This window comes from Pinus tabuliformis, chromosome 9, assembly GCF_031772625.1.
Source record: "Pinus tabuliformis cultivar Carrire ecotype Pingquan chromosome 9, CPIR1, whole genome shotgun sequence".
In the NCBI taxonomy this organism is placed as follows: Eukaryota; Viridiplantae; Streptophyta; class Pinopsida; order Pinales; family Pinaceae; genus Pinus; species Pinus tabuliformis.
This window is the reverse complement of record NC_142307.1, coordinates 1021756237-1021780775: the sequence shown is the minus strand read 5'-3', so window position 1 is coordinate 1021780775 and position 24539 is coordinate 1021756237. Positions and strand designations below refer to the sequence as shown.

Here is a 24539-nt window from a genome sequence, read left to right as displayed (position 1 = left end):
GAGAGGGAGAACGTTGAAAACAAACTCTTCTTTTAGACTTTGATTTGAGTTTTTCTTCATTAATGAGGCCTAAGATAACATAAAAACAACTTACTAAGCTAATTTACCCATAATTACATCATTAAGACATCGAAATAGTAAAATTACATCATTAAGTCAAATTATGTTGAAGAAATGCCGAGGAAAAGTTGTCATAGAGATATGCACAACGCCATCAGGGATATGCATAACACCTGGATTGCAGGAGGATTTTGGAGGCCTTCCCGTGCTCCAAAGTAAGATCTTGATAGCTCATTGGAAAGATATGGATCTCTAGTTGTCATTTGAATCTTCAAGAAAGTTATTTGGACATTCCAGCAAGGAGAAAAATTAATTTTCCCAATACTACTTTGATATGCACAGGGTATCTCTTACAAAAGCACAACGCAAAATTGCAGAGCACTTTTGGATGCCTTCCACTGATCCAAATCAAGGTATGAAGGTAAAATTGGAAATAATAGGATGTAGGCTACACAACAGAGTCCTTAAGCACTGCCAACCCCTGATCCAAACCCCTAAAAATATGTCTTGACATCAAGCTGTCCAGAAGTGCAACAACTCTCCCATAGAAATTGTATTTTGGGAATTTCTCTCAAATAATAATACCTGTGCATAAAATGAAGGATGATTTTGTTCCTTGGCCTATCATTAATATAAACCTCTTTCAATTCTGTAAAAAGCTTCTCCATTTGGTCAGAAACATATTTTGAAACAGAACTGTCCCTCTGTGCAGCAAATGGCCTCAAAGAGAAAAGGGGCTTTTTTGCAAATGGAGGGAGATGAAGGGGTTTACAGGTGTATAAACTGTTGGGAAAATTTTTGGTGGTAGGGATAGATGTTAGGGAGTGTAGGGAGGTGGAATTTCTTGAAAATAGTGAGGGAAAGGTGTGAAAAAGTCCAAAACACAGTCCTAGCCTATAAATTTGTAAAAATGTAGCATTGAGCTAGGGTTTAGGGAAAATGAGGGCAAATGAAGAGAATGGGTATGGAAAATGCTTGGGAGGGGTATATAAGGTATGTGTGGGGGTTATGGAACATAAAAACTAGGAATTTTCTCACTGCAATGAAGCAAAAACATTTGGAGACCAAAAGCACAACGGAACCCTAGGAGAGGGATTTTCACTGAGTTCTTCAAAATGAAGGATGCATAAGAGGTGTCATATGTTTACTTACTTTCCAAGGAGATGCTTAAACCTTTTAATTCTGAAATGAAATCCTTTTGATGCTTTGGAATGTCCTTTGTAGCTTGAAAGTTTATTTTTTCTTTGGTAGTGGCATGACATCATATGTCCCTTTGAGAAATGATGAGACGAGGTAGTGTATTGCAACATTTTCTTATTTGAAATAAAACATTACCTTTACCTTTAGTTTGATTTCCCTAAGATGTTAAGTCCCTTTACCCACTGACTCACATGATGTATATGTTTTTGTTTTGACATATGGTATCATGATGACACGTGGAGGGAAACCTTAGACCATGACCTAAAATGAGGAATTTAACCAATTCATGACCCAATACATTTAAATGAAGATATGACACCTTGAAGAATACAATGACCATGATGAGTGATGAAGACCATGAGTAAGTGAAGGGAGCAGCAGTGACCTAGACACAACATCTAGTGACCAATTTTTTTTTTGAAACCTAATGAAATGATAAAATTTGACCTCGAGACCCTAACAAACCTTGTAAGAGCATATTTGATCATTGGTGATTGACATGACTGACATGCTGTAGAGCCTCTAACTTGCACCTAATTATCTATCATTACCTACAGCTTTTCCTCACTTATCTTTCTCTTTTGCCCTATTTTCCTCATAAACCTATCCAGATCATTACATTTGATGTCTTTAAGCATGATTGGTTAACTTTGCTAATGTTTGACTGTTTGTCTAGATTTTTGACATATGCACAGAGATTCCGTAGCTGTCTGGCAATTCCGCAGCCATTCAGCAATTCCGCAGCTATCTAGTCATTCCGCAGCCTTTTCATTAATCTCTATGTTCCACATGTCATTTTGAAAAACGAATCACATGGGCACGTGGGAATGAAGGTGTTAAAGGTTCATATTCTATTGGTTCGGTCAGCAACGCCACGCACACCTCCGGTCAATGTGGATCAAACTTCGGTCAACAAAGCCAGCTCAAACGGTGCTGCGTGAGCTGATAGGTCACGTCACTCCAGATGGCGATTCCTCCACGCTATGCAGGTTATGGGAGACAGGATCCAGCTTTGGATTCACCCTCCATGACGACAGAAGCCTCCAGATAACGCACAGACCTATTGACGTGTTGCTGTACCTTTAATTAGCATGACTGTCAGTTAATTTCTAGTTTCATGTTTTACGCAGTAGGCAGTTGTTCATACGCCTATAAAATCCAGCGTCTGCGCACGCTTAAGGATTAGTTTTTAGTTTCTTTGTTTATGTAATTGCTACAATTTTAGTGTGTACAGAAACTCTGTTTTGAAGCTGCTGTTTCAGCACTTTTTACTGTAATTTCTGCATATGAGTTAATAGAAGACTGTGCTGTTTTGACTCCTTCAAGTAGCTGATCTTTCCTTGGGTTTTGTGGATGGAGGGCCCCCATTCATAACAGCCTTTGTACAGTAAATTTACCTTCATGTTCTTGCCATTTCCTTCTTTTGAATTCAGCAATTTTCCTTTTCTTTAATACATGTACAGTTTTGATTTACTTTCACTGTCATTTCATTTCCAGCATTTACTTTAACTGATCAGGATTGTTTTCTGCAGGTGTTAGCCCGGGATTGTGTGTCTTTGTTGTATTTTCTTTATCTCTAATGGTATTTTCAGTTTTCATATTCATAGTTGCTGCCTTTACTCTGTTTTTCTAGCTTGATTTCTAGTTTAGTTTCTCAAGTTGTATGCTAACATATTGATGGTCTCCTTATCATAAGTTGTTCATCTTTAAGAGATCATAATACTAATAAATCACAGCTTGCTTTGAGTAGTTTTTGACTCATATCACTAACTCTTTCTTCACTTGTTACACATTACAATGTATGTTGGAAGCAGAATGTTGGAGAGAGGCAAAGTGGTGTTATAATTTGTCATCTTAGAGCTTGATTACTTTTTAGACTTATATCTAACTACTTCTTAATCGTGTTTCACATAGTACTATATGTTGGAAGCAGAGTGTTAGGAAGAGATGAACATTATAATTGGTCTTTAAAGTGGTTTTTCTTACCTTTTTATTGCAGCAGCATGAGTAGTGACTAGTGCCATTAGAAAGTGGTTTTTTTTCTTTGCTTTCAGTTTCATTTCAAGTCATTTCTTTCAAGCTCTTTCTTTGCAAGTTTAGAAGGTAGTTAGAAACCACCAGTAACACACACTCACTCATTTAGAAATCACCTTACACACACTATCACTCATCTGTTTATAAAACCTCCATTCCATCTTAGGAAGATAAATTGACCACAAACAACACCCCCAAACGACAAAAAGATCTAAGAGGTTGCTTAAGTACATATAGTACACCTTCACTTCATCAGCTTACGAGCCCCGGGTTGACAATTAATGACATCAATTTAGGAACACTAAATTGACTAAACATTTTGGCGCCGTTGCCGGGAAGTGAAAATTAAGTAGCCATATTCTTAGAAAAAAAAAAACATAAAATTTTAAGAAAAGAAGTTGATAACCTATCAAAGTATGCTCTCCTCTTGCACTTCAAAGTGATCTGGAGGATCAGAAAAGAGAAAGTTATTGATTTAGTAGTTTCTTGAGTATGCTCTCTTCTTGCACCTAGAGTGACCTGGAAGATCAGAAAAAGAACTATTAACTTGACTTGAAGAAAAATAATAAAAAAATGACATGCATAGAGCTAGAGATTCTAGGGGAAGGTTTTTAGCTAGAGCTCGAAGTTCAATTTTTACAAGTCCATCTGCTTCAAGGAGTAGACAAGAGACACCTCCCTCATCTCCAACCGACACTCCTAGCCCTAGAATTCCTGGAATTCAAGAGCCAAGAATTGACTCTCCCACACCTTCTATTGAATTTGAACCAGGAAGAGACCCTTCTCTTTCTCCTACAGAAAGACCAATTGTAATTGAGGAAGTAGAATCATCTGAAGAAGAAGGAGAAATCTCTTCTCATTCACCCTTTGTAGAAGAACCAGAAGATCTTGAAATCCCTAGGGGAACCATCATGGCAGAGGAAGAAGGAGGTGGTAGAGGTAGAGGTAGAGGAGGGGGAGGAAACAACAATGGAGGAGGTAGAGGTCCCCTTGGAGGAGGAAATAGAGATGGGGATAACTCATTTGGGTTTCCTATTGTTAATGAGGATTCCCGAGCTACTATGAAAAAAATATTGCCATTTGTCCTCCCAAATTTCCATGGGTTAAGAACTGAGGACCCTGAAACATTTTTATTTGAGTTCGAAGTTGTGTGTCGAACTTATGACTATCTGGATGACTCACAGAAACTCAAATTGTTCCCTTCAACATTGAAAGATCAAGCTTTGAAATGGTTCATGGGGTTACTCACTCAATCCATTAGGTCTTGGGATGAAATGAAACAAACATTTTTGGATAGGTATCTGGACTATTGTATGCCTACTAATCACAAGGACGAGGTATTTAAAATGATACAAAGAGAAGATGAGAGCCTAGAAGATTTACTTGAAAGATTTCAATATAACTTGAAAAGAGCAAAAATGAGTAACTTGGATGAAGAGACCTTAAAAGTCCTCCTATTAAAAGCCATTAGAGATGAATGGATAGATATCTTGAACATGATGGGGAAAGGGGATATATCTCAACTTTCACTTAGTGATATAGCAGAACTATGTATCCATCTCTCAAGGGGCAAATCAAAAACTCAAAAAGGGCCTAGAGATCCTTCTCTCCTTAGAGCAAATAAATCTGCAACAGGATCAGTAAGTAGGGCTGAAATCGGCAATATGCTTGATGAATTCAAAACTGACATCTTAGGGAGTCTTAGTGAACAATTAGATACCCTTAAGATTCACAATAAACAAAAAGCAGAAGCTGAGGCTTTGGCCATTTTTTGCCCGAAATGTAGAAAGAAACATGCTTTAAGGGAATGTCCCTTGGATGCACACGTTGTAGAAACATGCGTAATTTGCTCAGAAACTCATGAGACCAAGGATTGCCCTTCAATTCCTGGCCTCAAAGCAGTCTTTCAAGAAGATCCAAATACACTTGAATCTCTCTGTTTTGTTGCAAGGAGACCTTGGCAAGGGCAACAGAATCAAGGGTTTAACAACTCTATGAATTTTCAACCCCAACCAAATTGGAATCCTTGGCAACAACCCTGGTCTCAACCTCAAAATCCTTTTCAATCATGGATGCAAAGCATGCAAAATCCTTATGGGAGATTTGCTCAGTTCTATCAATATCCTCCATCTTTTCAGAACTAGCAAGCTCCACAACTTCCAAATCAAGGTCAACAACTATCATTGCCATACCCTCAACAACAACAACCTCCTCCACAAAATCAAAATTCTCAACTCTTGCTTCAATCCCAATAGAAGTCAAATCAACTTCCCTCTCAGCCATTACCAAATCCCAATAATAGGAACCCTCAAAATGCTTACATGATGGAAGGTCAACCATTCCCTACCTATATGATTGTTCCTCTCAATGAAGTACAACTCAGATCAGGTAGAATCCTAGATCAACCTTCTATAAATGTTCAACAGCCAAGCATTTCTGAGGAAGAATCTCTTAAAGTCAATAAGGGTTCTGAAGCATCACTTCAAAACCAAAATATCCAAAAAGAAAAAGAAAAAGAATCAACCCCCACAACTCCCATAGTTGAGCAACCTACATCTTTAGCTACACCTCCTTTTCCTGAAAGATTACAAATTGACAAAGGAGTGGAAAAGTAAATTTGGTTGCCTGACTATAATTTTCTAGATGAATTGAAGAATGTCTGTATCAAGATCCCATTGTTACAAGCCATTAAGGAAATTCCCATTCTAGCAAAGACAATAAAGGAGTTGAGTTTGAAGAAAACAGGAAAGAGAACCAGAGATACCAAAAGGATACATCTGGTTGGAAAAATTGCAGACATTATGATGGGTAAGATTACCATGCAAAAGTATGTGGATCCCGGTAGTCCTATTGTCAAAACTCATATTAATGGGGTTGAAATCCCAAATACTTTGATTGACTTAGGAGCCTCTATCAACATCATGAGTAGACAGACCATGGATCAGTTAAAGCTTCCTAACCTTCTCTTTACACCTACTTTACTGCAACTTGCAGATCGATCAATCATTAAACCTGATGGTGTATTGGAAGACATTCCAGTCTCCCTAGACTCTTGGGAATATCCAGTTGATTTTATGATTTTAACTCCCAAGAACAATCTAGGAGGACATCCTCTTATCTTAGGAAGACCTTGGCTAGCAACAGCTGCTTTTATCAGTTGTAGGTCTGGAGACATGTATATATCAGATGGTAATTCAACCAAGAAATTCAACTTGTATCCTCCAGCAAGAGCAATAACAGAAATAGGAGAAGATGAGGGGGTCGATGATGAGGATACTATACAACCTGTTCTAACCATCTCTGAGATCAGTGAAGACAGTCAAATTCTAAATAAATTAGAAAACTGTGAAATATCTTCAGAATATGACTCTACACGGTTTCAGTTAGATGCAGACATTGAATATCTTTCCTCTAGACAAATGTCTCTCTTCTCAATGGAAGAGTTTGGTAGTTCTACAGTTGAAATCCTTCCAGGAAAAACATTGAACATTAATAGAAACTTGGAAAGACCACAACAAGAAAAATTAACCAAACTTTTGCAAAAACATTCTACTGCATTTGCATGGGAATACACTGACATGAAAGGAATCGATCCTAAGACTTGTATTCATCACATCTATATTGAAGAAAACAGCAGACCTATTAGGCAACCGCAGAGAAGGATGAATCCAAACCTTAGGGAAATCGTGAAAGAAGAACTCCAGAAATTACTCAAGGTAAACTTCATTTACCCCATTTCAGATAGCCAATGGGTTTCTCCCTTGGTTATAGTGCCCAAAAAGAATGTTAAATGGAGAGTTTGCATTGACTATCGAGAATTGAACAAGGCAACCTTAAAGGATCATTTTCCTCTACCTTTTATTGATCAGGTACTAGACACTTTAGCAGGTAAAAAGTATTTCTCATTCTTGGATGGTTTTAGTGGGTATAATCAAATTCAGGTAGCACCTGAAGATCAAGATAAGACCACATTCACATGTCCTTGGGGAACTTTTGCCTACTGAGTACTTCCTTTTGGATTATGCAATGCACCTGCTACTTTTCAAAGGGCTATATTAGGTATCTTTTCAGATCTAATCCATGATTGTGTAGAGGTCTATATGGATGATTTTACAGTTTACGGTAATACATTTGAAGAAGCTTTGGAAAATTTGGAAAAAGCACTGATAAGATGTAAGGAAACAAATCTTTCTTTAAGTCATGAAAAGTGTTTTATGATGTTTACTGAAGGGATTGTTTTAGGACATCATATTTCAGGAGATGGGATTAAGGTTGATAGATCCAAAGTTGAAGTCATCTCTAAGTTACCAATTCCAAATTTCCAGAAAGATGTTAGAAGTTTTCTTGGGTTTACTGGATATTATAGAAGATTTATTGAAAACTTCACCAAGATAGCATCTCCTCTCTTCAAATTACTTACAAAGGACTGTGAATTCAAATGGGATCCTGAATGCCAATCTGCATTTGAAGCTTTAAAAACGAGAATATCTGAAGCACCCATTTTAAGAGGGCCAAATTGGAAACTTCCTTTCCATATTTCTACAGATGCTTCAGATACAGCTCTAGGAGTTGTTTTGGGACAAAAGGATTTGATCCCTTATGCCATTTATTACACCAGTAAAAATTTGACTCCCACTGAGTTAAATTATACTGTGACAGAAAAAGAGTTCTTAGCTGTGGTACATGCGATCAATAAGTTTAGACACTACATAACCGGCTATGAAACTTTTGTTCATACTGATCATTCTGCCATAAGATATTTAATGAACAAACCTGTTACTAATGGCAGAGTCACCAGATGGCTCTTACTTTTACAGGAATTCAATATTACTGTGTTAGATAGACCAGGAAAACAAAATACAGTAGCTGATTTCTTGTCTAGAATCCAAAATACTAACGAAGATTCTCCTGTAGAGGATAAGTTTCCTGATGAGTATTTGTTTGCAATAACTACTAAAACCCCTTGGTATGCAGATATTGCTAATTATTTGGTTACAGGGAAACTACCTCCACATCTTTTTCCTAGTGAAAGGAGAAAGATTATTCAGCAGAGTTCAAGTTATTCATGGATTTCTAATGAATTGTTCAAAACAGGGCTAGACTGTGTGATTAGAAGATGTGTGCGGGAAGATGAAATGCTTGACATCCTTAAGGCATGCCATGACGAACCATGCGGTGGACACTTTACTGACAAGAGGACAGCCTATAAAATCCTTTCTTTGGGATATTATTGGCCTACTCTCTTCAAAGATGCAAAACAATATGTCAGAAGGTGTGACAGCTGTCAAAGAATTGGGAGACCAACTCTTTCAAGTGAGATGCCATTGCAGCCACAGGTATGCATCGAACCTTTTGAAAAATGGGCCCTATATTTCGTTGGACCCATTAATCCGCCATCTAAACAAAAGAAGTATATATTGGTTTGTACTGACTATGTTACTAAGTGGGTAGAAGAAAAAGCTTTGCCTTCTGCCACTGAAAATTCAGTTGTTCAATTTATTTTTGAGGATATTTTCACTCGTTTTGGTGTCCCAAGAGAAATTGTAACAGATCAAGGAAGCCAATTTACATCTAATCTGATGGAGAAGCTGATGGAGGAATACAAGATCAAGCATAGAACATCTACTCCTTACCATCCGCAAGCAAATGGTCAAGTGGAATCTACAAATAAAGTCCTTGAGAATATCATCACCAAGGCTGTTCATCTGCATAGAAGAGATTGGGCTGAAAGGCTACCTGAAGCTTTATGGGCCTATAGAACTACATGGAGGAGTACCACAGGATATTCTCCCTATGAACTTGTTTATGGGAAAGAAGTCCTGCTCCCCATTGAGTTCCAAGTCAAAACTTTTAAGATGGCAGTCCAGTTGGGGATGAATCTTTCAGAAGCCCAGAAGCACAGAATGGAGCAGTTAAATGAACTAGATGAGATAAGACAAGATGCCATTTTAAGAACCGATCTAGTTCAGCATCAAAGAACAAAATGGCATGATAGATACATCAAGGAGAAGAAGTTTCAGAAAGGAGATTGGGCTCTATTGTTTGATTCAAAGTTTAAAGACTTCAAAGGAAAATTTCAAACTCATTGGCTTGGGCCATATGAGATTGATGAAGTCTTTAGCAATGGAGCAGTTCGAGTGAAAACTATTGATGAATTTCATACTCCTCTTATTGTGAATGGCCATCGCTTGAAGATCTACCAGAAGCCACTCTCAAAAGAGGAATTTGTCAAGTTGTTTAAAGAAGATTCTGCAATCAGGTTGGTGGAGAAGGATTCTTCTCCTCCATCAGCCTAATCTTTGGTTTTTGAAAAAAAAAAAAAAAGTAAAAAAAAAAAAAAAAGAGAAAAAAAAGGAAAAAAAAAGAGAAGAAAAAAAAAATATAAATGTATAGGCCTGAAAACCAGTCTCTGATTGGCAGTCCTATGCAGAAAATCTGAGGTGAAAATCAGGGTCACCTGACACCTCACATTTTCCAAAAAAAAAAATCTCTCTCTCCTTGTTCCATCTCATTTTGCCCACTTCATTCACAATCTCATTCATCCAATCACTCTCACTCCACCTCATTTCTTTCCATCCATCCATCCATTACATTCCATCTCACCAATAAAGTCATTGTCAGATTTATTTCACACAGCTAAAGTTGTTTTGTGCAGACAGAGGGTATCACTGCAGTTTCCGCAGCTGAGGAGCAATTCCGCAGCCAACATCCCAATTCCGCAGCCGATACAATTTCTGCACCTGCATAAAAAAAAAAAAAAACACAGTCTGTTTTAAGAAAGGAATCTGCAGTCCAAAAGTCATCAGCAAAAGGTCATGTAGCAGCAATAAACAATGAAAGGTCAGTGTCATATGAGCAAAAGGAATCAAAGCGCGGATACATAAGGTATGATCTAATTTCTAAACCTACGGTTATAACATTTTGCATGGTTTCCGGATTGTGTTTCTAGCCATTTAATGTAATGATTACCAATCCTTTCCATTACTCGACCGGAAATCCACGTATCTCTCAGCCTTAACGGTCCCTATTCATCACGATTTTAAAACTCAAACACGGCTGCTCTTCCATTGAAACTCTTGTACCTGAGTGACGTAGACAATTGTACTACGGCTCTTTGCGTTATGATTCCGCAGCCAAATGTACACCCATGACCGATGTCTAAGGGACTTAACTGTTTCTTCCCATTATTCATAACCCCCCTACGCATGTATAATCTCATTCACGCTGTTGATTCACTTCCGCATTTCCCTTGTTTTCCACTGCTCTGCCTTATTCACTACTCTGCCACCGTAACCATACTCTGTTTCATTTTTTTTCCTCCGCTAAACTTTGACCACTGTTGTGAGTGCATTACGGCTGTTATGTTGAAGCCGTAAATCTATTGTGTTGAAGCCACTGTTGAAGCCGTATAACCCTTTCTCCAAAGTATTAAAACAGAGCTGTAAGACAAGCCAGAGAGCTGATGGGTAAACTTTTGAGGGCAGAGCCAGAGGGCTCCAAATTTCTGGAAGGATATCCCCAAATCAAAGACGCTTTGCAGAAGGAAAATTGGCTCCAGTGCATCCAAAAATTCAAGGGTTACCATAGAGAGGTCACAAAGGCTTTTGCACGTTCTTTCAAAGACAACCAAGTGGAGATAGGAGATCTGAAATTTACAGTCACCGAAAGCAGTTTAGCACATGCCACTTCACTACCACAAACTGGGGAGAGATGGTTCAAAAACCGATCAGTACAAGACCAGCAATGGAAGCAAATTCTGAAGAATCCAGGTATGGACACTAGCATTTTTACAAAGGGAATCCCTGTTAATCTTGTCAAAGAAGAATGGATAGCTTTGCTTCTACTAGTACAAAAATTCTTTACATGTGAGGGAAGGTTTGGAATTTTATATGTTTACCATGCCAAAATTATGATGCATTTCTTAGGAGAGCATGACATTAACCTTCCATATTTTTTACTCTCAAGCCTTGGAAAAATGTGCTCAATAGTCCAAAGAAACCCAAGAAACATTGAGCCACATTTGTATCATCATGGGCTTGTCAAGATACTAGTTGAAGAACAGTTGAAAGCAAAAAGAGATACATGGGAAAGATTTCTTGTAAGGAATCATTTCCAAGATATAGGGGAAGCCTCTGGTGGTTCACCTCAAGTGCCTAAAAAGAGTAGAAGGAGAAGAAGAGAGGAAATTACCCCAGAAATTGTTGTCCAATTAGAAACTGCTGTCCTTGAAACTGTCCGAGAAGAAACTGTCCAAGACCTGATTGAAGAAGAAATTGCTGCACATCATTCTGAAGAAGAAATTGACCCTGAGCTTGCTGTAGATATTGACCAAACAGCCCAAGAAATCATTACAGAAACCCTGCAAGAAATTGTCCAAGAGGTTGCTCAAAAGAAAAAGGAGAGTAGGAAGAGACAAAAGAAGGATAAAGGAAAAGCTATAGCCCAAGAAACCTACCTTACTCCTGAAAATTCCAGTGAAGAGGATACTCAGCCATTGGCAAGTAGATTTGCCCAACTTCATGAGGCTGCCCTTTCTAAGAAGATGCAAAAACAAAAGCAAAAGAAACAAAAGGAAAAACAGAGCATCACCACCGTAAGGAGGAGCAGCAGGCTACAAGGCAAAGTGGGGGCCACAAAATACAAAGAGTCACTCTTTATTGACTTGAGCACACCTAAAAAGGTTGCTACAAGACTTGACTTTGAGGCAAGCCCACCACATGTTGAGACTAGTCCTCCACGTGAGGAAAGTCCTTTTGAGCATGAACCCGAATTTGAGCATGAGCCTAGTTCCAAGAGGTCACCAGAGATTGACCCGGACCAGCAAAAAGTTTATAACTACCTGGAGACGTTAGAACAAGCTGCTGCTGGTCCAAGCACTGTTCTACTTCTTGAGAAGCAAGTTCACTCACTCAAACAGGAAATTTTTGAGCTTGAGGTTTTCAATCGCCACATCATACAAGAGAATGAAGCATTAAAGGAACAAGGTAAAGTGGACAAAATGGTCCATGATAATACAATGCTTCATTTGGGCCTTTGGCAAAGGGAGAACAGGAAGCTAAAGAAGAAATGCAGGAAGCTAAGCAGGGCTTTGGTCAACTTAAAATTCAGATGTTTGGTGAGGAAACCAAGAGTAAATTTGGCTACAAAGAGGAAGAGGAGAAGATTAGATGTCTTAGCAGAGGCATCTCAACAGGTGGATTAAACAGTGTTTTTAGTTGCATGAGGACATGCAACACCCTCGTAGTGGGGGTATGTAGAGCCTCTAACTTGCACCTAATTATCTATCATTACCTACAGCTTTTCCTCACTTATCTCTCTCTTTTGCCCTATTTTCCTCATAAACCTATCCAGATCATTACATTTGATGTCTTTAAGCATGATTGGTTAACTTTGCTTATGTTTGACTGTTTGTCTAGATTTTTGACATATGCACAGAGATTCCGCAGCTGTCTGGCAATTCCGCAGCCATTCAGCAATTCCGCAGCTATCTAGTCATTCCGCAGCCTTTTCATTAATCTCTATGTTCCACGTGTCATTTTGAAAAACGAATCACATGGGCACATGGGAATGAAGGTGTTAAAGGTTCCTATGCTATTGGTTCGGTCTGCAACGCCACGCACACCTCCGGTCAACGTGGATCAAACTTCGGTCAACAAAGCCAGCTCAAACGGTGCTGCGTGAGCTGATAGGTCACGTCACTCCAGATGGCGATTCCTCCACGCTATGCAGGTTATGGGAGATAGGATCCAGCTTTGGATTCACCCTCCATGACGACAGAAGCCTCCAGATAACGCACGGACCTATTGACGTGTTGTTGTACCTTTAATTAGCATGACTATCAGTTAATTTCTAGTTTCATGTTTTACGCAGTAGGCAGTTGTTCATACGCCTATAAAATCCAGCGTCTGCGCACGCTTAAGGATTAGTTTTTAGTTGCTTTGTTTATGTAATTGCTACAATTTTAGTGTGTACAGAAACTCTGTTTTGAAGCTGCTGTTTCAGCACTTTTTACTGTAATTTCTGCATATGAGTTAATAGAAGACTGTGCTGTTTTGACTCCTTCAAGTAGCTGATCTTTCCTTGGGTTTTGTGGATGGAGGGCCCCCATTCATAACAGCCTTTGTACAGTAAATTTACCCTCATGTTCTTGCCATTTCCTTCTTTTGAATTCAGCAATTTTCCTTTTCTTTAATACATGTACAGTTTTGATTTACTTTCACTGTCATTTCATTTCCAGCATTTACTTTAACTGATCAGGATTGTTTTCTGCAGGTGTTAGCCCGGGATTGTGTGTCTTTGTTGTATTTGCTTTATCTCTAATGGTATTTTCAGTTGTCATATTCATAGTTGCTGCCTTTACTCTGTTTTTCTAGCTTGATTTCTAGTTTAGTTTCTCAAGTTGTATGCTAACATATTGATGGTCTCCTTATCATAAGTTGTTCATCTTTAAGAGATCATAATACTAATAAATCACAGCTTGCTTTGAGTAGTTTTTGACTTATATCACTAACTCTTTCTTCACTTGTTACACATTACAATGTATGTTGGAAGCAGAATGTTGGAGAGAGGCAAAGTGGTGTTATAATTTGTCATCTTAGAGCTTGATTACTTTTTAGACTTATATCTAACTACTTCTTAATCGTGTTTCACATAGTACTATATGTTGGAAGCAGAGTGTTAGGAAGAGATGAACATTATAATTGGTCTTTAAAGTGGTTTTTCTTACCTTTTTATTGCAGTAGCATGAGTAGTGACTAGTGCCATTAGAAAGTGGTTTTTTTTCTTTGCTTTCAGTTTCATTTCAAGTCATTTCTTTCAAGCTCTTTCTTTGCAAGTTTAGAAGGTAGTTAGAAACCACCAGTAACACACACTCACTCATTTAGAAATCACCTTACACACACTATCACTCATCTGTTTATAAAACCTCCATTCCATCTTAGGAAGATAAATTGACCACAAACAACACCCCCAAACGACAAAAAGATCTAAGAGGTTGCTTAAGTACATATAGTACACCTTCACTTCATTAGCTTACGAGCCCCGGGTTGACAATTAATGACATCAATTTAGGAACACTAAATTGACTAAACACATGCACTAACACCTTGCATGCAATGTACTTCTCCTCCATTGGTTAGATCTACAATTGATTGCCTTGTGGAAAAATAGGTTACATGAATAGCAATAATCATAAAAAGGATTATTATACTTTTTGGCCAACCTCCTTGTTTATTGATACCGTTGCAAGCTCTGTTGATTAGGTCTATACATTTTTCTCCTATAGTTAGTTGCAACATGCCCAAAGTTGTGACCACTATAACATTTTACCTTATGCATGAAAGAAAAAAAGGGACTTTGATTCCTTTGAAATTTTACAGATATGCCACGATCCTCTCTTGGAGCCAAAGGTTTTCTAAAAGTAGGTGCTCCTTAAGGTTTTCTCCTATGTTGTTGCTGGTTTTGTTGGTTGACCTGTTGTTGGTTTCTTCCTTTGATACTCTTGCTAATAGCATTGTTTGCTACGGGTTCTTTTGGTTATACTTTGGTGTTTTTACCTGCATGAAAACTAGACTCACCTTTTGAAATCCAAGACTAGATTTATCCAATGGTGATCACTGGATCTCAAGCAAACTATCCAAAGCTACAATGTTATTCTCCATATTTTGCTACTATCTCAAGGACATCACTTTATATTCTAATCTTTCACACTCATCTTCCTTCTCTTGGCATTGCTTCCTCATACGTTCCTCAACTTTTTTTGATTCAACTAATTTAATCTTTAAACTGACAATATCCTCCTTGAGCTTGGCTTCCTTATCATCACAGATCTACAATAGTTTTTCTTGGTCCTTGCATGAAACTACTAGTCTAAAAACTTCAGCTCTGACCCTTAATATCATTCTCATTTTCACTAATAACTTCAGGATGATCAAAATCTAAGTCATCAAAATTATAACTTACAGAAAATAATTAATATTTATACCTTTGGATTCAGGATTTTCAAATTTTTTCTCATCATCAACTAAATCATTTGCACTAGAAGGATGAGACTCTTGTGGTTGAGATTCTTGATTTTAAAGGCCCTTGTTCTTATTCTTCTTCTTGTTGCTCTTGTTCTCATTGTCCTTATTGTTGCTAGTACCATCTCCAAATATGGACTCTAGCTTGTCCACATCTCTTTAGTGTATTTCAAACCTACTAGCTTCTTCAAATCATCATCATGAATATTCTTGTAGATTATGTATCTAGCTTGAGCATCCCGTTGTAAAAATTTATGTGCAATCGGATCCTTGCCACATCCTTCACATATCAGTCTCCAAATGCTAGATCCATAAGACAAAAACTGAGATTTAACATTTTTGTGCCATACCTTGAAATTTGATGTAGTAAGGACAACCATTCCTTGAGAATTCATCATTTTTTATTTTATTTTTTAATTTTTCGCCAACAAACCAAAAATCTGCTCTCCAGTGATCAAGCTGCAACCAAGAGCCCTGCTCTGATACCGGTTGTTGGAAATCTTGAGCACTAATGAGAGGTGGGGTGAATCGGTAGTGTGATATTCTTAACAATTTTACCAGTTAAAACTTCTCCACTGAATCACACATGTATTAACAACAACACATTATATTGTCTCATAAACATAAACCATATATGCAACTAAAACAAGATAACCATGAGAGCCACAGTAAAAAACACATCCACACAACAAACATAAGATATCTGCTGGAAAACCCTTATCCAGGAAAAAAACCACTCTTGTTGTTGTTGCACTGCTCTAAATATCTATTATGTCAAGCAATGATCTCTTATATAGATTTGGTGTCTCCCATCATCTAAGAGACTCGACCTCATACATCAGCCGACACCCATCAATAGGAGACTTAATTCTACTTATCATATTGAAATAATCCATTAAGATCAAGATCAAGTAATGAATTTCTTATAAGTATTCTCTATGGGCAACGATGTCAAAGCAGTGAAAGTCTCTTCAAGACCTCAGTCAGAATTTGATTTGGCCAACTCCTTCATTATTAGCCATCAGTCATCAGGAAATAAAATGATAGACTTTTGGAATGTCCTCCATTCTCCCATCCACATTATATCATTCCCATATTACCCAAAATTACTGTACTTATTATGTATATCACTTATGTTCTCATATGGATCTATGGACTACCATTCTCTGAAAGCCACCATGATCAACGATCCTTGCCCAACTCCTATTGGACTATCTAACTACCATTGGATGGATAAATTGTTCCTTTCGCTAATACTATGGAATCACTTCTCTACTCCCATGAAGTCATTGTTCCTCTACTCTATGTGGACCTCTATTTCATTCATTTTCAAACTGGATCCCAAGACGCTATGCTCAACTATACAATCTCTAGTAGAAAGACACCATCAACAAATCAAAATCACCACAAACATGCTATTTATTCCAGCAAAATAGTGGCCACAATACATGCATCAAATCTGAATAACATAATCAACAACAACTAAAATAAACTCACACTCTGCCTTAACATTAAAACCTCACTCCAAAATATAATTACTGCATAATACAATCAACAACATAAAACACAAAGGTTATCTACCAAATGCACTAGCATCACCGACAAAACAAATGTGATATTCGCAAACTTGGATCTATACAAAGCTCTCCATCTCTACCAACAAATTCTATTTTAGTTCTCTACATCTCTGATCTATAATATGAAGTTCTAAATCAATACACTGCTTCAACAAATAGATCTTCTCATTTTGCAGTCATTTGCACTCATACACTGAAGCAATCCTTCTCACAACTTGGTCTAAAACATTCCTCTTCTATGTAGCCTTCTATAACTCACTCTCGTACCAAACCAACCAACACACAACTCTAAAGTGAAGAATATAAAACATTAGGTGTGAAATTCACTTTTGGAATTGGATCAAGAGTGCACAAAGTTGACAAAATAAAGCCATTATCACCACTACTTGTGCACTTAAGGTGTTCACATCATTGGAGGACCTTTTCAAACCATTCCCAACCTTAATCAATTCATTTAGAAGTTTCTGGTAATTTCCATGTCGAAACACATCTAATTTGTGTGAGGAATTTGAAGGATTTTTTGTGAAGAAGCTCAACCACATGCACAAAACTGCCTGATCCTGGCTGCAACTGCACACATAGGCTTGTTTCCATGTGGTTGGATCCCTTCAACAACACACACAAGCCTGCATGGGAGAGCTTGGTGCAGAGGATTCATAATTTAATTTAGGAGATTCATAATTTGGGAGTTCAAGGAGGTGGAATCTAAGAAATTGGAAATTTAACTTAGGCCTACACATTTAAAAGGGTTATGAGGTATGTTAATGGATTTTCACCTTGTCCATAAAATATTTTTCCAAAGTAAAAGCTTTTAAAGAATGTTTGGATTTGGTTATTTCTCTTATTTTTGTGTTCAATGAATATGTGTTTGTCTTCAATTAATCTATTTTTATTTTGGTACTATAAACCATAAGGGGGTGTATTCACTTTTTGTGTAAATTGATCTATCCCAAAATTGCACGTGGAAATGATTTTATTCATGAGCAATGGTATATAAGAAGGTAAATTCCTTTGTACTAGATGCACCAATTTCTCATTGATAACAAGTTATTACGAGTCGCTTTGCTTGAGCTTACTTATGTGACTCAATCTTATCTATGATTTCTTCATTTAGGGATCTAACTCATTTTATAATGAAAATAGTTGATAGCCAGGTTAAAAACACCCTATAAAAACACCTATTAATCATAAATACCATGATAAGAAGAAATCTACACACGTGATAGAAGAGACCTTCTCCACATGCAACAACTTGGTGTTGATGTTGATTATAGGTGTATGAGAGCCACACCACTTGTCAGAGACAAGTACATGTATACTCATACAATAGAAGTTATACATACATTAGTGAAATTTTAAGGTTTAAAATGGGCCTTAAAACAAAAATGTACAACCAAAATCAATTTTATAAGAACCAATAGGATTTAAGACGATGATGTCAACCATAGGGGCTGATTCACCATTTTGGGAGTAAAAAAGTAAAAAGATTAAAAAATAAAAAAAATGTTTTTTCAACTCATATTTTCAACTTATCTCCCTACGGTTTTACTCACATTTCGAGTGGGAGCACTCATTGGATGAAAATTTTAATTCCTCACCCAAGGAGTACCCATCTTTCATACTTTCAATGGAATATGCTACACGAAAAATGAGAAATACATGAAAAACGTGATTGCAAACACAATTTTTCATGTATTTCTCATTTTTCGTGTAGCAGGGTCCATCTAAAGTTTGCAACATGGGTACTCCATAGATGAGGAATTAAATTATTCCTCCAATGAGTTCACCCACTCAAAAATTGAGTGAAACCGTAGGGAGATAAACTAAAAATATGAGCTGAAAAAGTAGTTTTTTTTCTATTTTCCCTCGAAAATTTAATGATGTAATCTAATCTTATTTTCTAATTTTCACTATTATTCTATAATATTCCTTAGGAGTTCCATTGTAGACCTCGAAATATCTCTAATGACTACTTGAAGGGAAGGATGGAAAATATCTTTAAACAAATTAGTATATAGAAATGTGAATTATCAACCTTGATTATGTGAAAAGGGTTAGATAGCCCTTGCTAGGGACCTGACTTAATAAGAAAAATTCCATAGAGAAAGGTCTAGGATTTCCCTTACATTAGTAGAAAATGAGAAATTAATGACTAGGTGACTAAAAACGTTAGTCACCACAACTTTTCAAAATCAAATACTACAAAAAAAACCAATTTTAAGTGAATCGACTAAAAGCGACTAACAAAAATCACTGATTTAGTCCCAAGTTAAAATATACTACTAGCTAATAATTGATACAACTAAGAATGACTAACATGAACGACTAATTTATTCTAGGAACAAAAATACAACTACCTAACAAGTACTACAATAATATAAATTCGTTGTTTATGTTAATCATTTTACTTTTGTCACTTCAACAATCTAAACTTACCAGTGATAGGAGATTCAAAGGTTGTTATAGATTTGTTATGAAAAGTTATGATTCCTTAAACACTTTTTTATTGAATCAGTGATTGATTACAATTATGGAGTTGATTAGAATTTTCAAGGTTATATCATTTGATTACATTCACAGGGAATTGAATTAAAAGGCTGATAGATTATCCAAAATGAGAGTGGGCTTACAACTGGGTCAAATACGATTTCTCAATTTATCCACCTAAGCGAAGCATCACTTCCTCACACCCACCACACATAATTCATAATCCAATTTTTTATTAATGAAATTAAATTATAATTAAAAAAATTTACAAGTTAGTTTATTTTATTTTATAAAACATTAATAAATTTAACCACTTCACAACTTAATAGATAAAGACACATAAAAGTAGATAGTTATAATTATTAATTTAATATTATAATTTGGAAGACAATAAACTTATAATATAATGTTTAGTATAAATCTTGCCAAATTTAGTCTAACTTATAAACAAAAGAGGTTTTCAATAATGATAATCGAATTTATGTTTAGTATAAATCTTGCCAAATTTAGTCGAAGTTATAAACAAAAGAGGGTTTCAACAATGATAATCCTTATTTTGTTTGTTTAGAGGGAGATATTTAGCTAAGATAAGCGTTCTTCTTGCGGTGCAATTTTTTAAGTGTCCCTAAGCTTTGATTCAAAATTAATATCACTCTACTAGAGGTAAAATCCAAAATTCGGTGCCCAAAAAGTAGCTTCGACCAATTTTTTAAGCCCATTGCAATACAATACCAGGTAGGTTGAAAGTTCGAAACCCAAAAAATAAAACAAAGCAGATATATCGAGGAATATGAGCAGCAGCAAAAACCTTAGAAGAAAGATCAAGAATGAAGGGAAAAATAATCCATCTGCAAGATTGCAATCAAAATCAATCATGACTATGGGATTGCATGCCAAGCATCTCATCACTGCAGGAGCCAATAACATCATTCCACATGGATGCAGTCACGAACCTCACTATTAACTCCAGTGTGAGACGTCTTGCTTCTAGATTTTTTGATCACTTTGTTCGGTTATATTCCTATCTAGGTTAGATTTATCTGCCCTATTAGACATTTTGGAACCAAAGTAGAGAATTAATGAGAAATTGATAGGTAATTTGTTTTTTTAAGGTTTTATTTTTGTTTTTTGTTGAAGAGATGGTAGTAGCCCTCAAGAGATCATTTCAATTACTTTTGCTTTCTTTCCAAGGATGTTGTATTTGGATACAAGGCATCTCATTTTGCAAATCAGGTTGGGTGAATTTTTGGTTAAAGTCCAAGGTAAATTTGTTGAGTCTCCTTACAGAGTTCAACCTTTTATAGGTATAAATTCCTTCTTTGGTACCAGATTACGTGACAATATGATATTGTACAATCCTTTTTACATATTACTCTTCGTTGAGGAAATATTTGCATTGATTACAAATTCAGAAGATAGTTCAACGCAATCAATAAGTGATGTCTGTAAGATAGATGCAACTTTTGAAGTTGGAAATCAAAATGTATTATCAAATGAAGATTCCTGATTTGGGTTTGGAATTTTTCTTTTTAAAACAATAAATTTATTTTCAATTTAGTGTTTTCAATAAGCTTCCCTGATAGGTAAAACTAGTATGTAAGGTTTGAGTAAAGAACTAGTTATCAGTTTGAAAAATTAGTTATCTAATACATTTTTACTAATATCTAGTACATTATTACTTTAACATAAACATGTACAAGCTATATTTAGCCATTTTTCTTGTCAGTAAACATACTCCAAAGGTATATGTGTATTTTTGCAGGTGAGTTGAGGTATACATGTATTTTTGTAGTTAAGTTGAGTTGAGTTATTATAATTAGATTTTCTTAACTGTAGGAAGGAAGATGAGAATATTTGGATGTGGTTTGGACTTCCTTAGTCTCCTGTCAAACTTGTTTAGTCTCATGATTAACTCCATCCTTGTTGAGGAACTAGGCCACCTCCATATCTTTCTCTGCTCTAGTTTTATTTTGTTTAACATATGTATGGATTGAAAAAATCCCCTCTAGTGTATTCTCCTACTAGGATTTTGATGGATCCTCGAGGTATTGGATTCTACAATCCCTGGCCAAACATAGGCTTCCATAATAGATAATTGAATGGTTTTTATATGAATTTAGTTGGATAATTGAATGAATGAGTATCTCATCTAACATGCATCCATTTCAATTTTGAATTTATGTATCCATTTTAACATCAAATTTATGGAAGGCTGAGTAATATGGTCATCCATGCTAATCTCTTGATGTGATGTTTTATGTGCCTAAGATGTAGGATACAATATTAGGTATAGTATAACAATTGTGATTAGAGAGGGAGTGTGTAGAAAAACAAATAACTGGTTTATGTGCAACAATAATTGTTTCCTCTTGGGGGAAAGATTTTTTTCTAGAGAAGCAAAATTTGCAACTCGTAAAGTGGTGGAAGCTTGTTGTGAGAAAAATTATGAAACTTTGGAATTGGAGGAAAAACTAAAAGAATACCAGAGTTATTAGGAGGTGTAGGAGCAAGTATGGTACACCATTTTCAAAATCTAGGTAAAGGGAATTGTGGGGGTATAGGTACATCAAAGGATGCTATGAATTAGAAAAAAAAAATGTAAAAAATTACAAACTTAAATTTCAAAATTATGTTTCTGAAACCAGAAAATTTTGACCATTTGAACAAAGATGGCATGTAAAGTTGTTGCATATCATTATATTACCCCTATTTCACATTAATATCATCTAAATCAGGATAACCTCTAGCCTTGATATGATCTCCACATGCATTAAACTCTAAATAGTCCTGCCCATTATTTTTCTTGGAGAGAAACTAAGCTCTGATAGGGCGGGTTATGTAAAACAATAGTGTAACTACAATCCATGAAAGTAGAATTACTGCAAGATGGAAACACTTTGGAGCATGAGCACAAAACCAAATTTTTATGTCCTTGGCTCGCTCCTGGCCAAGAAACATTATGCCCAGATTGATCTTGAATCCAAAAACTATTGATAAATATTTGATACACAATAATGGACCTACAAATCCTGCAAAGGGGTTCTGATAGCATATAAAGAAAATGACTTGTAGGACGAGTCGTTACATTGACCTGGAATTTCACGATGGCCTTATATCTGGTGTTTTGTACACATCTGATTGCATCCATGATTTGCTCATGTTCATCTCCTGCCCCTTGAGATGAAAATTATTCCCTAAAGAGATCAGAATGGTTCTTGTCCCTAGTACTTTCTGATTGACTTTATAGAATAGTAAATATGTCTTGTAGGCATCCTTCCATATAGACAAAACAATGTTGCTCATATGTTTCCCTGTGTGTACCTATGCTGGAGCTTGGGACCCAAAACTGGCCTCTCCTTAATTTTATGTAGCCTTCAAAGCATAAAAACTATCAAATTACGGGACATCACAACAACACTAAAATATTGATTCCCATGCTATCATTCAAATCTCAGTATAATTATGGATCTGAAGGATTATAAAAAGTTTGTATCTTAGATTAAAAATCATAATTTAACTAAGATAACTAGAAATTTTGTTATTGATAACTCTCTAGATGTAGCCACAACTCGCTCTTTGAAAATTTGAATAGTTGTAATGAAAACTTAAATATACTAGGATTATATATGAGCTAGCTATAATGTTTTCTGCACCAATTCCCTTTGTTCTTGTACAACTACCTAGTGTTTTAAAAACTAGCGAGCTTAAATTGGAAAATAGGTCAAACAAACCGGTTCATTAGTTGATTGGGTCAAACCGGTAGAAAAACCGGGTTCGACTACCCACTTCAAACATAGTTACGGATGAAACGGGAACTATTACCTCAAAATGGGTACTCGAGCCCAAAAACCCCTAAAAAACATGAAAAAACAACCCAAAAACGAAAATTGTTATTCCAGAACGATGTTTTTTTAGGGTAAATTTTCAACATTTTTTAAAAATGGAAGTAAAAACCATTTTTTTTTTAAATGGATGGAAAAAACATCCTTAAAAAAATTGTTTATTTTGGAATAACAAAAAAAAAATCGGGATGTGTTTTCTTTATTATTAAGGTAACAACCAAGTTGAGGTTTTGAAAAAAATCGCGTGCGCTCTGCTTTGAACTACGGAGCTGGTATTAGGTTTGCAGCCACCGTCAAGCTTGGACGCTGCCATGAGCGGACCTGGGGTGGGGAGTCCGCTCCCACCCCTCCATCATCCGCTGAAGAAGCATTCCGAAGACTCTTAACGCAGAAAGGGAAGAAGCGCCAGTCTTCTGATCTGCCGAAATTCATAAAAAAGCTCGAAGAAATACCAGAGATAGCACTCCCAGAGGAACAACCGATTAAAATCGCTCTTGCTCTGTCTGACAGAGGCCTGGTAGGGCAGTTTATGGGCCGCTGGCCTTCCACTAAAACCACGGACGATTGCATTTAGTGAAACTGGAGACCTCAGTTGAAAAACAACGTGATTTGTTATGCTGTGGGACGAGGCTATTTCATTTTTGAATTTACCACCAAAGAAGACCGTGATCTGGTGTTCAGAAACGGGCTGTATTTTATGGGAAATCAAGGACTGTATCTTAACAAATGGAGCCTTGACTTCGACCCCTCTGTCGATGTCCCTAAGGAGGCGTCGGTCTGGGTACGATTACCTAATCTCCCGATACACTGTTGGAGCTATCAATCCCTGCAGAAGATTAGTAATGGGCTGGGTCGTTTCATTGACAAAGCTGATCACAAGGGCCAATATACATGTGCTAGAATCTGCGTGGAAGTCGATTTGGAAGCCGGTCTGCTAGAAGAGAACAAACTTACAGTTGGAGAATGGCAGCATTACCAGAAGCTGGACTACGAGCAGTTGCCTTTCAAATGCCGAACCTGTCATGAGCATGGACATTTCCAGCGAAACTGCCCAAAAGCTCCAACAGGGAACACGGTGGAAGAAGAAGGATGGAAAGAAATCAGAAAGGGAAAGGTTGTACCAAAGCCCCCGGGAAAGGCTGTTCCAATGGGGAAGCCTCAAATTAATCCAAAAGTCGCTGCTGCTTCTAAAGATGGCTCCTCCTCAGGAGAAAAGGTGGATGTCATGGAGACCCAAGAGGAAATAGAAAATAAGGTGAAGCAAGCGAAAGAAAATGAAGTTGAATCAACTGTTCCACCAGCTGATGATTGTTAGAGGG

The 24539-nt window shown here is 36.7% G+C and overlaps 1 protein-coding gene across 1 annotated transcript in view; it reads right to left on the bottom strand.

Annotated features, from left to right (window-relative positions):
• The window catches only part of LOC149152181 (WAT1-related protein At2g39510-like), a 34963-nt gene extending 11173 nt beyond the window's left edge, over positions 1-23790 (bottom strand). Inside the window, exon 1 of the mRNA XM_089443404.1 lies at positions 23673-23790. Coding sequence (XP_089299530.1) covers positions 23673-23790 — 118 coding nt within the window. The remainder of the gene's footprint in view (positions 1-23672) is intronic.
• Positions 23791-24539: the final 749 nt, after the last annotated feature.